A 16,206-nucleotide genomic window follows, 5' to 3' on the forward strand; every position below is an offset into this window, starting at 1 on the left:
ACTTCCCGAAAGTCCTGTTCCATGGCACAGCTTCCAGAAGTAACGCTGATAGCGTCACATGTCTTGCTTGAGGTAGGTGATTGCCCCAGATAGCTTTACTAGCTGAAGAGAAGGGAGGAGAGTGGAGGAGGAGGATGGTTACAGAAACCCCAGGTTGAAGTTAGCTGTTCCAGCTATGTGCCAAGGTTTCCCACAAACATCTCTGGCTTCATTCTCTCTCCCAAGATCTCGACTCATAAACACAACTTCCCAATGGGCATCTTTCTCATCTGATAGGACCTCCACAAGCCCCATTCTTCCGTACTGATAGCTCTTCCCTGGGTTTCCTTGCTTGGCGAGTGGCACCACCGCCCATTTGGTATCCAATTCTCAAGATAACTCTTCTTTCTCACTCCACCTACACTAGGCCCTGCCCCCTCCCCCCAAAACTCTTGATTTTACTTGCTTTTCTCTTTTCCAACTCCCAGTGTCTCAGGTACCTAAGCTAACACTTCTGTAACACCTAGTATTTTCCTTTTATGCTATGGTCATCCACCCCCTACCAGAAAGTGAACTCTGTGAGAGAGGAACTTTATCTGTCTGGTTCAGTACTGTATTCCCAGAATAGAACCTGGTCATTTAATAAAGACTTCTTTAGAGAAACACTGAAAGAACATAATATTTAATTGTGAACTAACTCTGTTAATGATGTATGATACCTAGTCATGTCTGATAACTAGTCATCATACATGCATTTCTGTATGATGCCTAGTCATCATTAAAAACATTTTTGCCACTTATATACAGTGTGAATTGGTTTAATCACATTACTCTCTTCCTAACACTTCTTGAAGGTAGTTAATCCGGAGGAATGACAATTTCACTGGGGGTAAAAAAAGATAATTTGAGAGAATGGAGTATTTTAGAGGAATGGAGAGCTCACCAGGAAGACAAAAGAGGGTGGTTGGAGCAGGTGAAAAAGTTGTATCAGACACTGGTCACTCAGAGCAGTCCAAGATGTGAGGCTGGGCTGCATAAAGGGACAATATACACAATCTAAGACCGTGCCTATGAACCTACAAGGTAGCTGAGAACACAGGCTTTGGAGTCTGAGTGGCTGGTCTGAATTCTACCTCTGCTAGTTACTAGCTGTATGACTGTGGGCAACTTACCTTAGCACCTTGAACTTCCCCTTTCTGAGACAGACACAGCAATGCCTAACTCACAAGGCTACTGCAAGGATAAATGGGGGCTTGAAGGTAAAGCATTTCACCAGTGCCTTGGAGGGCACTAGGATGTAGTAAGTGCTGAAATGACAGTGTTAACGACTATTATTATTTTCTCAATATTATACTATAATTATAATGTTTGTTAAGTTTGGAGATTTCTTAATTTAAAATTTTTATTTTTCAATAAAACTTAAATTTTTAATTAAAAAAATTTGCAATTCGGCAATTCTATTGCTATTCTGCAATTTTGAAGTTGCTAAAAAAAAAAAAAACAACCCACAATTTTATCTGGGATTGGTGGAAGGCACAACATCAACAAAGGTCATGCATGAGTCACCAGCTTGTGACTCAAGCAAGAAAGGACAATTCATTATTTATCTGAAACTCAGGGAACGAAGTAAAATGGGACTTCTCTAAAGTAGGGCAGAATAAACAATAATAAATGCTCCACCCAGAGAAGTGTTGCAGAAAGGGAACCCCTTCCAGGACCTGAGAGTGGGTTCTTGTCTAACATTCAGAAAGGAATTGTCCGGAAACAAATGGTCCAAGGAGACACAGCCGACAAACCATAAAACGTGAGATGGCGAGCCACGCAGCAGAGTCCTCCTGGGTTCCTTTAGCCTGCTGCTCTCCGCCGTTCCCAGTAAAGTCTCACCCTCTGTGTCTCCTTGGACAATTCATTTCCAAGTGTTAGACAATAGCCCCCCTGGGGCCCTGGAAGGGGTCCCCCTTCTGCAATAGAAGTGTTTTAAAGAAACATCAAGGCAGACATCTGTTCCTGCCACCTCTTGCTCAAACTCACCAATGACTTCCCATTGCTCTTAGGGAAACACACTCTCTCTCGGTGGAACCTGGAGCCCTTGCACGAGCCCTGCCCACCTTGCTGACTTTTATCACTCCTCACTCCTCCTGTGCGTATTCAGGCAATACGCACACTCGCGGTTCCCTCATCTTCCCTGGGTGGCTTCTGTGCAAACACCACTCTGCTCAGATGTCTCTTCCTTAGAGAAAGCCTCTCTGTTAGCTCAAGCGGAAACAGTCACCTCTTCTCAGTCGCTCTGGGAACCTGCGTCCTGTGTGAATTTTGCCACGTCATCATTCATCATGATCAGAAATGAGATAATCTGTGTACTGTTCACTATCTACCCCAATAGAAGGTTCGTCCTACGAGGACTGGCCTTTGTCTATCTCATCACACATTCCAAATAACCCCAAGACCTACAAAAGTGCCCGTCACCTAAGGCATGTTTAAGAAATATGTGTTGAAGGAGTGAATTAATAACAACAGGAATAACACCACCCATTGTTTACAGCTGAGCACTTACTATATCCTATGCATTATCTTATTAATCTTAACAATGGTATGAAGTCAGAAACAATTATTACCACCATGTTACAAATGAGGAACCTGAGGCTTAACAAAGCTAAATTGCTGGCTTATCCAAGGTCAGATACAGTTGAGCACTTACTAGATGCTATGCATTGTCTAATTAATCTTAACAATGGTATGAAGTTAGACACTATAGTAAGTGTGGGATTTGAACCCAGGTCAAATGCACACATGCACACGTGCACTCGTTACAGGTGAACCGGCAAAAAGAAGAACACAAGGAAACAGGAGAGCTACCAGACTACCCAACACTCCTACCAGGGTTTGGGAAGATGACTAGGGTCAAACCTGGGCCAATTTACTTTCTGCTCCTGTTCATTCTCCCAAGTGGAGTGAACGCCCGACCGACATCCACAGTTACAACCAAGGACCATGCCGATCATCCATTGCTGAGGTGACCTCACTGCACTCAGCAGCCAACCACACCACACAGGATCATGGGCCAAAACTACGGTCCCCAGACAGACGCAATTCGACACTGATTTTTTCTGAAAATGTCTGAGCTTCCTTCTACATGTTATCTTTTTAACGGAAAGAAAAAGTTAACAAGTTACTGTTTGTCAGCCCCCCAGACTACTATTCAAAGATGTTGTTGACAGCAGACAAAAGGCAAAGAAAAGATGATTAATACTTGAGAAATAAGAATGGGGTGCAATTCTTCCAGTTGGAAAGGTTTTGGAGGGGTATGCTATGAAGGAAGCTTGAAGAAAAATTCTTATCTACTATTCAAAGTATCTTATTGTAATTATATAATTAAAATCTACCAAGCATCCCAAGAATAAGTAGAAATAAGTTAGCCACACTGCTTAGGCTTTTGACTTGCACAAAAAAGGCAGTAATTGACACTAAATGACTCGAGATAATTAAACAGCTGGTGCAAACACTGATACTTGGACTCGTGTCAGCAATAAAATGCAATATCTCTGGGATATCACTTGACTTGACTTTTTAGTACCTTGATCTCTTAATGTTTATTTTACCTGATATATAAGGATACAATATGTCTCCTTAGAACATATACAGTTTTAAACATACACACGCTGTCACTCTCTCTCACACACATCTGGTTCTTTTATGGGAAGATAATTATATTGATCCACTATAAACTGACCTAAGCTTCAAGCTATTTTCCAATCTAAAATACCAAAAAAGGGAGAGAATATATATATATATATAGCACCAAGAATGGAAACTGAATATTTTGCTGTACTCCCTTAAAGAAACAAAATGTTACAGATAAACGGAGGGCTTCCCCATCTTCTTTCTTCCCCAACCAGTCCCCTTCTTTTTATGTCCTGTCCAGAAAGCTAGGGCTATGTGAACTCAGGATGCATTTTCCCTCCATAAATTTAAGTGGTTTTTTTTCTATACAATTAGGCATATCCATAAAAGTACGTATAACTTTTGAAATGCATTGTTAAGATTTGCATAAGTGTACCAAACTGTGTATTATTTTGCTTTCTCCCCCATTCAACATCATGGTTTGAGAGCTTTCTATGTTGACATACTGATATAGTCCGTTCCTTTTCTGCGTAATATTCCATCTTACGACCACCCTACACTGAATGCATCTATTCCCCAATGATGAATATTTAGACGAGTTCTCTTCCTCACGGTTAGAAAGCTGCAGTGAGCAAGCAGCATCTTTGTACATGTCCTTCTGCACGTGTGTGAAAGTTTCTCTGATGGCTCATGAGGTAAAGAGTCTGCCTGCAACATGGGAGACCTGGGTTTGATTCCTAGGTTGGGAAGATCCCCTGGAGGAGGGCATGGCGACCCTCTCTATTATTCTTGCTTGGAGAACTCCCATGGACAGAGGAGCCTGGCAGACTATAGTCCATGGGGTCACAGAGTTGGCTACGACTGAGCGACTAAGCACAGCACACAGCAAACGTTTCTCCAGGCAGGTAAGTATCTTAAAATGCAATTATCAAGCCATAGGAAATGTCCAACTTGTACATTACCATGGACTGCTGAACTGGTCTCCACAGTGGTTATCAAGCAACATAATCTACCAGAATATTGGCTAAATAATAATTTAAAAAATCAAGAGAACTAATATATGCAAGTCACTGTTCTAAGCAATTAATGTGCTTTATCTCATTTAGTTTTCATGGAAAAAAAAGGTTAATACTAATGATATTCCTACTTATAGATGACAAAACAGAGATACAAAAGTTATATAACTTCTCCAAGGCCACATGGTTCCAAGAGGCATAGTGAAGCTCTAAACCAGGCAACATGCCTCCCAGTCCATGCTTGTAACCACTATGGACACTGCCTTTCATGAATAAGGACAGGAAGAGACCTTTCCCTGGAGACCACAGCTATTTCCTTTCTCTATTTTCTTACTCTTGGTCCCTGTTTCTTTCATTCCCTGTCCTTTATTTTTCCCTCTCCCTAACTCACGTCTCCCTTGGTCCACTGTAAACATGCCTAGAAGACCGAGGCTCAGGTGATGGCATTGGAGGGGTGCTCAGAAAGGCATTTGCTCCTGAAGCAAGATGTGGAAACAGGTTACAGCATCATACAATTCCCCATAAACATGAGGATACAAGGATACTATTTCAAACCATAAAACAGAGACCAACATTTCGATAAGATCAGAAACTCAGAACAGGATCTTGGAGACAAGCATAACTGATTTCCCTCAGTCCATTTCTCTTCTTCCACAACAAGATTCCCTTGCTCACTTCGCTCATGTTCCTGGTTTTAACTATCCCAAATCTGTATTCCCAACCCTAACCTCTTTTGGGGCTTTTATAACTGTCAACTGTCTGTTCGACCTTCCCACATAGATGTTTCAATTTTAAGGTAAACCAACCGATCGCTGGATTCTGATGAACTTCCACTCTCTCCTCTAGTCTGTATCTTCTCCAGTTTCCTCCTGGATTTGGCAGAACCACTGCACCCAAACTGAAACACGAAGGCCTCTTCATCACTTCTCACACCAAACCATTCCATTGATTCTACCTCCCCCACACTCCTTCCCTCAGCTTCTGCTGCTACTGCTCTACTCCAGGCCTCTATCATCTCTCACTTGGACTATTTTAAGAACCTTCTCAGGGGGCTTCTGCTTCAAAGTTCCCCACTGCATTCCAAATAAATGAACACCGGTGGCTCTCCTCTGCTCTGAACCTCGCCGCGATGCCCTACTGCACCCAGGATAAAGTTCCTTTCCTAATCCCAGCTCCTACCTGGCTTTCAATCTCCCCATCTTTTCCAACCCCCTTCCTTTTAGTGCTCATCCTTGCATCCTATTAAACTGGGTTGTCCAGGCCTAATTAAACTCTTCAATTAAACTTAACACGTATGCAGAGTTTTGATTTTTAAACGATAAGAGCAATAGTCACTCCTTTAGATTATGTATAATTTCAAACAAGATGGTTGAATGGCATCACCAACTCAATGGACATGACTCTGAGCAAGCTCCAGAAGACGGTGAAGGACGGGGAAGCCTGGAGTGCTGCAGTCCACGGGGTGGCAAAGAGTTGGACACGACTGAGTGACTGAACTACAATGACAACATGAGAAATAAGCCTTATCATTTTTTTTTTCTATTGTGGTAAAGTCATTTTGTAAATAAACAATAACATTCCATTAAGAAAAGAGAAGGAAAAAATCTTCAGGGCCCTCCTCTGTTGTTATTTTTTAAATCAAGAATTGAGTTATTCTATTTCCATTCTTTCCCTTCATTGTGGCGATTGCCAGCTAAGCAGTTAAGGACTGTGGATGTCAGGATGTGACCAGGGAAACAGGGAAACAGGCACCAACCTTAATTCAGGGTGGTTAGATAGACGGCGGAAGAGCTGAGAAGCCAGAGAACCTGGAGAAAGCCACAGCCAGCCTCCGCAAGGCCTAGGTCTAAAGGACGGGGTGAGGACCGTGTTACCAGAGCTCAAGGTCAGCCACAGCACGCAGAGCCACAGGTGAGAGGCGACTTGGCAGGGCATGGAGGACTCGGGTTGGCAGGAGGCAGGGCTGAGTCTGGGAGCAGGGCTGAGCACCACAAAGGAGGGAACTCTCAGCACACCAAGTGAGGGCTGCAGAGGGCGGCCCTCAGTCTCCAGCTGAGTACTGGCCAACACCTGCATCTGAGCAAACCACCGAAGCCGGGGCAAGAACCACATGAATTAAAGGGAACAATCTCCAAAGTTCACCCAAGACGGAAGAGGGAAGGCTTTTCCCTTTCTTCACACCTGCTCATTCTCCACCCGGGCCTCTCACCAGCCTGGCAGTTACCACCCCGGCTGGAATACCTAGGTACACACCCCCAGACAGTCTAAGGCAATTGGTCTAAGTGTAGCGGGAGCGTTAGGAGTTTTAAAAGCCACTGCAGCAGCGGAACCCAGCAGACCAGGGGCTGGGAGAAGCAGCTTGTGGAAGCCTGCACCGGGCCCCGCAAGGTGCAGAGAGGCCCCGAGAGCCAAGGGGCCAGGATCAACAACAAGGCCGAAGAGGCAGGTAGAAACAAGGAAGAGGGTACGAAGCAATCCAATCATAAACACAGTCCTAAATCTCCAGCTCCAGGTCCGCTCCCCTGATCTCGCCAGCTGCAGTTTCCTCCCCATTCTGACGCTGACGGCTATCCCTCCAGTGACAGACTGCTAACGCTGTCCCGCGTGTCCTCAGCTGTGGGCCGGCGTCTTGCTATCCGCTCTTGCTCTCTGTGCAGTGCCCACCAGGAATGTCTGTGTTCCTCCTCTTGCTGGTAGCATCATGTATTTCCCTCTCTCCTCCCTAAATGACCAGCCAACTCATTTGGATACTTAGCAACTATTTAGTAGTAATTAATGGCTAATGATGGTTAATATATTATCGCTTCCAGATAGTATTTGCATCACAAAACTGACTGAGTATAAGAATTTCAGGTCAAAGTTAGAATTGCTTGAGTAGATTTTTGTGTGTGCCTTAAAATGTAAATCAATTTGAATCACATAACATAGGTGATGGCCTAATATTAAATAGTAATGATTTTTGTTGTTCTTCTTAGTCACTCAGTCATGTCTGACTTTTTGTGACCCTATGGACGTCAGCATGCCAGGCTTTCCTGTCCTTCACTTTCTCCTGAAGTTTGCTCAAACAAATGATTAATTGAAATGTATTTTGATCACAACTCTACTCATGGTTGCTGAAACATTCAACAAGGTGAATATAGCCTTAAAATACATTTATATTTCTAGATAAAGAAATCTAGTCATTACATAAATTAGTCTAAAAATGTACTTGCTGTAAATACCAAAGTCTTGTGGTTTCAAATCAAAAGAAATTTACTTTTTTAGTGGAAATAGGAAGCATTATCCTATTTACCTGAGATAGCCACTTTCCAGTGGGGACAAAATCCAAGATTGAAATCAGAAATCATTTACTCTGTGTGTGTTTAGACTGATAGATATGTTAGTCAATGAAAAATGGGGCCCAAGCTGCCGAACTGTTACAATAGTAAGTGGTTCAAAACTGGACATGCTGTTTTAAAAACTGTTTTCTGGTATGATGGTTTCTTCACTATGAACCTATATAAACTTATGAAAATCTACTTTTTATAAAAATTCTTTTTGTTGTTGTTTTAATTTCTTAGTTTTTAATTGAAGAAAAATTACAATATTGTATTGGTTTCTGCCATACATCAACTTTTGACTATATTAGGATAGTTACAATTTTTGTGGTTATGCTGACTCCTTTAAACAAACCCCCATAACCAGGCTCCTCCATCCATGGGATTCTCCAGGCAAGAATACTGGAGTGGGCTGCCATTTCCTTCTCCAGATCTTCCCAACCCAGGGATCAAACCTGGGTCTCCCGCATTGCAGGCAGACACTTTAACCTCTGAGCCACCAGGGAAGCCTAAGATAGTCACAGAATACTGAAAAACATGCATGCATATATACGGGCCAGACCTCTCCGTATGATCCTACAAGGAAAACATAAAGGCTATGAATTCATAGAAAGATGATTTCTGTTCATCAACTAGCAACATGATATTCTTCCAATTAAAAAGTAAAACTGTCATCACTAAATTTTTAAGCCCTCAAAATCTCAACCACCACTAACCTGACTCCAAAAATTCTCACCAAAGGAAACATATCCATTCTACCTAAATACGTGGGCATAATCTCACCACAACTATCAGAATCTTTTAAAAGTAGTTAATTCATTTCAATGAACAGGATAAAAATCCAAAAGCAGTCAATGACCACAAACTGATGGAATCCCAGTAGGCTTCTGGGAACAACAATGTGACCACAAGAGCTTTCTTCTTCTATTACGTCATTTAAGGAAAAAAAGATGCTTTTGTATGTAAAACTAGAATATTAAGGTTAAGTGAGTCATTCATTTTTACATGAGGAGATATTAGCGTTCATGTAATGAGTTTTTATGTAATGAGTTCTCTCTTAAAAAAAGAAAACACAAGTGTGAAGTTTATGTAATTACCAAACCTAATAGTAAACCCGCTAGGATTCTATGTACTTTAGAGAAAAGGCAAAGGTAGAAGAGAAATTACTTTTCTTAGCATGTGAGAAGACCTTAAAAATTTCTGTGAAAATAAAACCGACATGCATACTGTGTACTGAGTCGACATTCAATTAACATTATTGAGTGATTAAATCATGATGTCTAGGAAAGCCACTCATGAGTAAGACCTGACAAGGTACCTTTCTGGGAATAAATGGCTGTGGGTTTTAAACACATTATTAGGTGAGGGGAGATCCTGCTCATACAACCCAACCAAGCTGAAGAAATTCATCACTGTGAGTCTAATTCATCACAGCTCGGAGAACATAAACATAACCTGGACAAGGTTAAAGGACAGCCCCAGACCATAATATCACAAGGCTCTTTGAGTGTGCCTCAGGCACCCTGTGTCTCTGGTGGCTGTCCACACAGTGCCTGACTTTGTGACAACAATGGGGTCAGAGATTTGAGACGGAGAAGGAACGGAAAACAGCCTCACAAAGCAAAATCAAACAAGGAAAAATAGTCACAATTGCACTGGGAAAAGAAAGATTCTAGGTTGAAACTTGACATTAGAAAATATTTTCTTCAGTTAGTCAAAGGGATATTAAAGGAAAAAAGATCAATGTTTCTCAGATCTTGCCAGTGTCTATTTCTCCTTTGTAATTTCTCATAGAAACAGTAGATTTAAAGATTACCACATACACACAAACGCACATGGTTGCTTTTAATTACAGCAACTTCAAATTTTAGGGACAGACATGCCATGCTTTTCTATGAGGTTTAAGTGTATCTGGCTCCACATTTTAGAGCCAACAGCAAAGCAGAAAGACATAAAGAGCAAGGTACTATTCAAACAACTTCAGACAAACATTAGTGGTAAGAAACATTACATAAAAAACACTAAGTATTTCTAGATTTTTTTGCTTAAAAGATTACATGGGAAATTTTAAGTAGAAGAAAGATTTTTAAGTATCCCATGTTTTCATGGCAGATAAAAATGCAGAGACCCATGTAATAATCAGAAAAATTATATAAGATGCTCTTCCATGTAATATCATGGATTAATGATTTTGGTGTGTTATATCACAGCCTTATTAAATATAATGGACATCTTCAATACACCATATATTCAAGGTCTTTCTGCATCAGCAAGTGGCTGAGAATAACTGAAGGCTGAAAAAACATAATCCTCTTTATCTACTTAAACTCTTCTTCATAAATGCCTTAGACAGCTGGACCCTTCAAGGTCCATGGAGTAATAGAGTTGACTAAATTGGTGCTTTTATACCTGAAAACACTTAATGTAAGAGTCTCTTAGCATACAGAAGGGAAACATCATATTTTGAGATAATTCAACTAAGTTCTTCATTTCCTTCCTTTTGATTCTATTTTAAAGAGAAAGAGCAACAGAAATCCCCACTCGCACCTAAACCTTACCCCCAACACAAATGATAATATCCGTAAACGTGCTCAAAGGAGCTATAAACTGAAAAGATGAAGTTCAACTGCGGAGGGGCAGCCACAGTAGGCATGCTCTTACCTGATATGGCCAATCAGTTCAATAAGCTTGTGACTGAAAAAATAAGCTGTCAGCTCAGACACATGGCTCAGGACTGAGCAGACCCCAAAAAGAGTTGTTGTTCCATTCAGGTCCTCCAAATGCCAGTAGAGAAAGGTGAACACGAAGCCATATCCGAAACCCATAAACCAAGCCACGAACAACACGGAGCCGTACTGCACGCTGCAAAGCAGCCTGATCAAGTCCCAGAAGCTGAAGGCCTGCGAGTGGCTGGTGGCGGTCGGTGTCTCCTCAGAGGACTCCGTGGAGCTGTTCCTCTCCACCTGAGGGATCTCCACCTCTTTCCCTTTACTTTCACTGTTTTTGAAGTGGCTGTAGCGGAACCGGAACTGGGTAGCAACAATCAAGGCCATGGTCATGAGGACCCCGAAGACGAAGAAGACGATCTGGTAGTTCCGGTACTCGGGCGGCTTACAGCCCTTCCCTTCGATGAGCACGTCCATGTGGGTGTAGTCGATGCCGATGCCCACAGACAGCATGGCCAGGCCCCAGCCCAGGGAGCCCCACATTCGCTGCAGGCCATAGCGGTCTCTGTGCTTACCCAGGTACTGGAGCGTCACTGTGTCCACGATCGTGACGGAGGAGGCGCTGAAAAACTCTCCTATTACAACAACGACCAAGACCACCAGGAATATGGCTTCCACTTCTTGCTGATCATAAACAAGAGTGACTCGGTCAGAAGGTACAGGCTTGGTGGTAGTGACGATGGAAGTGGTTGTCTCCCTGGTTGCATTTCCTGGGGGGGCAGAGGAGGTTGCGGTGCTTGGGTTCAAGGTCACAATATGGTCAGTAATTTCCTCGGTCTCAGGCTGCAGAGTGGGTGCACTGGTCTTGTTTGGAGCTGTCGGGAAGATGACAGTTTCTGTGACATTGGGCCCCACTTCTGACATCACTGGCCCATCATAAGAAAGCAGGTGCCTTTTCTCACGAATTCTTGGGGAGGTGGTGATGAAAGAGACAATGGAGGAATTTGTCGGCAGGATAGTGAATGGGTGACTTGAATTGGTGGGATGAGCTGTTGGGGGGATCTTTGGTACACATCGCAAGGTAGCGGGTTTGACAAATCCGATGCCCAGGTTGAATAAAACCCAACACAAAAGAGAAAAGAGGAGGACGATTTTGCCTTTTTTAAAGCGATCTGCAACTACACCCCAAAAGGGGGCACTGCAGAATTCAATGAAGTATCGAATACCTACCAGCAGTCCACTCTGGCTGGGTGACATTCCCAGCTGCTTGTAATACACAGGCAAAAGGGGGTAGAGAGAGCCATATGCAGAGTAAAAGAAAAAATAAAAGACCTTGGAAATGAGAAGATCATTGTTTATCTTAACGCAGTGTTTCTCTATCCAGTCTATTTCCTCCTCAGGAATAGCAGCTGTTTCAGACGGGGACGGCGTTTCGTTTGAAGGTGGTTCTGGTTCCCTGGAAATACCATTAAAAGGATCGGCCAGCACGTATTTCCTCTTTTGTTCCTCTTCATCATCGGTTAAGATGGCAACTTTATCATCTGTCGCCATGGCTTATCACCACCATCAGAAAGCTGACGGCCTTCAAAATTTTGGCTGTTGATCTGTAAAAAAAATTTAAAAGAAGGCTTAGAATGAAAATGATAACATTTAAACATAAGAGTTTCACCTGGTGGGAAACAGGAGTTTCAAACTACAACTTAAAGTAATAATTGTGAGAGAAAACTATCACCATTCACTTGCAGCCATACAATAATGATAAGGGAAAATAACTTTACAAAATTCAAGTGCTCTCTCTGTGGCCACTGACTGGCTAAAATTACATCTTCTAATGGTTCATTCTTCAGGTTCATTCTCAATCTTTTCACTGATTCCTAGGGAAAATGTACAAATAACAGGGATTACATCTAAACCAAATAGAGGGTAAACAGTATTTACAGTTTCTTGGTTTTATTTTTCAAACAAATCCATTGCACTAGGAAGTCTAGAATGCTTAGAAAATAAAGACAGCTAAAACCATTTCAGTTTCTTGGAAAAAAAAAACAGAAATAAGCCCCTAACCACTAACACAAATGTGATGAGAAAAAGGGACCCAATAGCACATTTGTATCTGCATTTGGTCACTACAGCCATAACAAAGATATCCTGATAAGGAAGTTGTCTTTATGCTGCTTATATTACATACATTTTCCAGATGTGCTTTTATAGACTGTAGTTTAAGAAAATGTCTGAAAAATAGCAGATAGCATTTACTGAGTACATCCTCTGCACCAGACTACACTGAAAGATCTTTAAATGTGTTAATTCACATTCATCACAATATCTCTATTGTCTCCTCCACTTTACAGATGAGAAAAAATGAGGTGTAGTGAGTTTAAATAACTCACATGTGCACAGCAAGGATTTGAACTCCAGTATTATGATTGTAGGCTTCCCATATAGCTCAGTGATAAAGAATCCACCTGCCAATGGAGGAGATGCAGGTTCAATCCCTGGATCAGGAAGATGCCCTGGAGAAGGAAATGGCCATCCATTTCAGTATTCTTGCCTGGGAAGAGGAGCTTGGGAAGCTACAGTCCATGGGGTTGCAAGAGTCGGACATGACTTAGCGACTAAAACGAGATTACGGCTTTAGGACATATACCCTAGTATACCACACTAAACTGCCAAATACCACATTTTGGATAATAAAGTGCTATTAAATCTTTTTATGAGACAGGGTGTTTCATATGAGAGATAATATAACAAAGGCATAAACTTATTGGAATGATGCCACATTCCCCAGAATTTCCTTTTCTTCTATTATACAAATGATTAAAGAGTCAAAAGGTCTTGCTTGCATCAAGATTTGTCAAGGTGCAATGAGTATATTTGTATGTAGGAGGTGTACATATTAAATACCTATTAATTCCTTTCATCTTTTTTACTAGAGAGAAATAACTCCACCCTTTGGAATACATTTTCCTCTCCGTTTTCCCAAAATGAGAAGTAAATTTCTGAAGATCTTCCAAAATCATGCTTGTAAACATTTAAGAATCTCTACCTAGCTTCAGGCAGACAGTAGAAACATAACATGATGAGGCCTGTGTAATAAGTCAAATTATCTTTTACCACCAAAAGCCAGGGTCAACATAGTTTTAGCTTTGAAAATGTTCATATATTTCTCTTTAGGTTAAGTTTTTTTTTTTTAATTTGAGGTAAAATTCATGTAACAAAAAAGGAGCCATTTTTAAGTGAATAATTCAGTGGAATTTAGCACATTGACAATGTTGTACAACCATCACTTCTCTCGAGTTCCCAAATCACAGTTTTCTTAATCATACTGGAAAACTTTTCTTCATCTCCCACAAAACTTGAAGGAAAAGCAAAATCCAACCTTCTGCTGCCAGGCTAGAAGATTTTCCTCACTATTCTCCCTTATTTTCCTTTCATCGTCAGCGCCTGCACCTACTCAAGTCAGCACCTCCAATTCTATTTCATCACCTGAAAAACACAGTCATTCTCCTTTGGACTTATTTTCTAAATTAATTTCAGTTTGAGCTCCAACTTCCAAGAAATGTTTGTCATTTTTAAAATGTATAAAAATTACATGACACTTCTGGTAACAATGGCAGATTGAGCACATCTGTTTCACTGCATCCCTAAACCTGACTCAAAGGGCAACACCAACGAACAGCCACGCTTTTAAAGGCATAGTCCAAGCTGTGGACATTTAAAGGGACATAATAGCACTAAAATAAAATCCTGGAAGCCAACACATAGACAACTGGTAAATAATGGTGAATCTGAGAAAACTGAAACCTTGGTTGACAGTGGGGAAAGCCAAGAACAATGAATTATAATTTATTCCTGAGTCCCTCAAAGGCTCACGGGTTGGCCATATGAGGTTCATCTGCAGGTAAGAGGGCATGTGTTTAAGGAGGGGTTGCTGCTAACAACAGAGTTAATACACAGTCTGGACCCCAGCACAGAAGGCTCAGTCCCCTTCCTCTCTCCACCTAGCGAGCCAGTCAACTAGAGGATATCCCTCTGGAGAGGATAAAATGGAGTTCCCGAGTCACAGAGGACCAGTAAGAGCTGAGAGTACGGGTAACACACTGAAAAGAGGGGGGCGCTGAGTGAACATACACATCCCGGATTCAAGCCCTGGCCTGGACCCCAAGCCCTGCCCCACTTTCCACACTAGCTTCTCAGAGGCTGGACGGTTCTTCCCTGGAGAATTTGACCAACTCAAGAGAAATGACCTCTCAATCATGATATTGAAACCTCCCCAACTAACATTCCAACCAAATCACTCCACACACAGGAGCTCAGGGTCTTAACAAGCCCTGTCACTAAATGTGAGTAGTCATCAAGAATTACAAGACATTTAACAAATGGCTATTACAGGAAAGATGGAATCAAAACAGACAGGAAAAAAATCAATATGGAGAAAACAGAAGTTCTATGAGGAGGAAAATAGTTCTTAAATATAATATCAATATTTTCATAAATAAGATACATATATGCTACAAACATGCTTGAAACAAATGAAAAAAATAGAAAGTTGAAGAACAGAAATAATAGAAAGTCTCAGCAATGTAAGAAATATATATATATATAAAGAAAAACAAAATGGAAATGTTAGAACTGGAAAATACAATAACCAAAATACAAAAACTCTATGGATGGACTCAACAGCAGAATGGAGGAGAGGGAAGAATCAGTGAACTGCAAGTATAATAGAAATTATACAATCTGAACAATAGAAAGAAAATGGATTGAGAAAGAATTCACAGAGCTTCAGGGACCTGTGGGACTATAACAAAAGACTGAACATTAATGACATCAGAGTTCTTGAAAGAGAAGAGAAAAAGAGCAGCGCTGAAGCACACAAAGAAATAAAGGCTGAAAACATCTCAAAACTGGCAAGAGACATAAACCTACAGAATTAAGAGGCTGAATGAACTGAACAAGTGAAACCCACACCGAGACACAACATAGTCAAACTGTAAACACCAAACACACAAAAATATCTTGAGGGCAGAGACAAAATCACAACTTACCAACAGGGGAAAAGCCATTCAAATGATAGTATGTTTGTTTCTTTAAAACCAGAAACTAGGGACCCAAGAAGGAACACAATATTTCTTAAATGTTGAAAGAGAAAAATTGTCAAGCAAGAATCCAGTATCCAGAAAAAAAGACAGTCCAAAACCCAGGAAACTATGGACCAATATCCCTTATGAACACAGACACGAAAATCCTTAACAAAATATTAGAAAGAAAATTTAGCAAGAAGAATTGTGCACTATGACCCTGTGGGATTTATTCCAAGGATGCAAGGCTGCTGCAGTACTTGAAATTCAATGTAATCCACCATATAAACAAGCAAATGAAAAAAAGAAACGGTAACATGGTCCTAACAACTGATGCAGAAGAAGCATTTGACGAAATTAAACACTCATTCCTGAAAAGTCTCAGAAAACTGGAATAAAAGGGATCTTCTTCAACTCAATAAAGATCTCCTACAAAACCCCACAGGTAGCATTACATTTAATGGTGAAAGACTGAATGCTCTTTCTTTAAGACAGGGAAGAAGGGAAGATGTTCTCATTACTCTCAGGC

At 41.2% G+C, this 16,206-nt stretch overlaps 1 protein-coding gene across 7 annotated transcripts in view; it reads right to left on the reverse strand.

The window, feature by feature from the left end:
- The window catches only part of MFSD6 (major facilitator superfamily domain containing 6), a 94,234-nt gene that overhangs the window by 48,823 nt on the left and 29,205 nt on the right, over positions 1 to 16,206 (reverse strand). For 5 of the 7 annotated variants that reach the window (XM_069576916.1, XM_069576918.1, XM_069576915.1 and 2 more), the window contains exon 2: positions 10,595 to 12,203. In XM_069576916.1, coding sequence (XP_069433017.1) covers positions 10,595 to 12,150 — 1,556 coding nt within the window. In that variant the 5' untranslated portion in view covers positions 12,151 to 12,203. Of the gene's footprint in view, positions 1 to 10,594; positions 12,204 to 12,986; positions 13,014 to 16,206 lie in introns of those variants that run through there. The other 2 variants (XM_069576914.1, XM_069576919.1) reach the window with 2 other exon arrangements.

Source organism: Ovis canadensis, chromosome 2, assembly GCF_042477335.2.
Source record: "Ovis canadensis isolate MfBH-ARS-UI-01 breed Bighorn chromosome 2, ARS-UI_OviCan_v2, whole genome shotgun sequence".
Classification (NCBI taxonomy): Eukaryota; Metazoa; Chordata; class Mammalia; order Artiodactyla; family Bovidae; genus Ovis; species Ovis canadensis.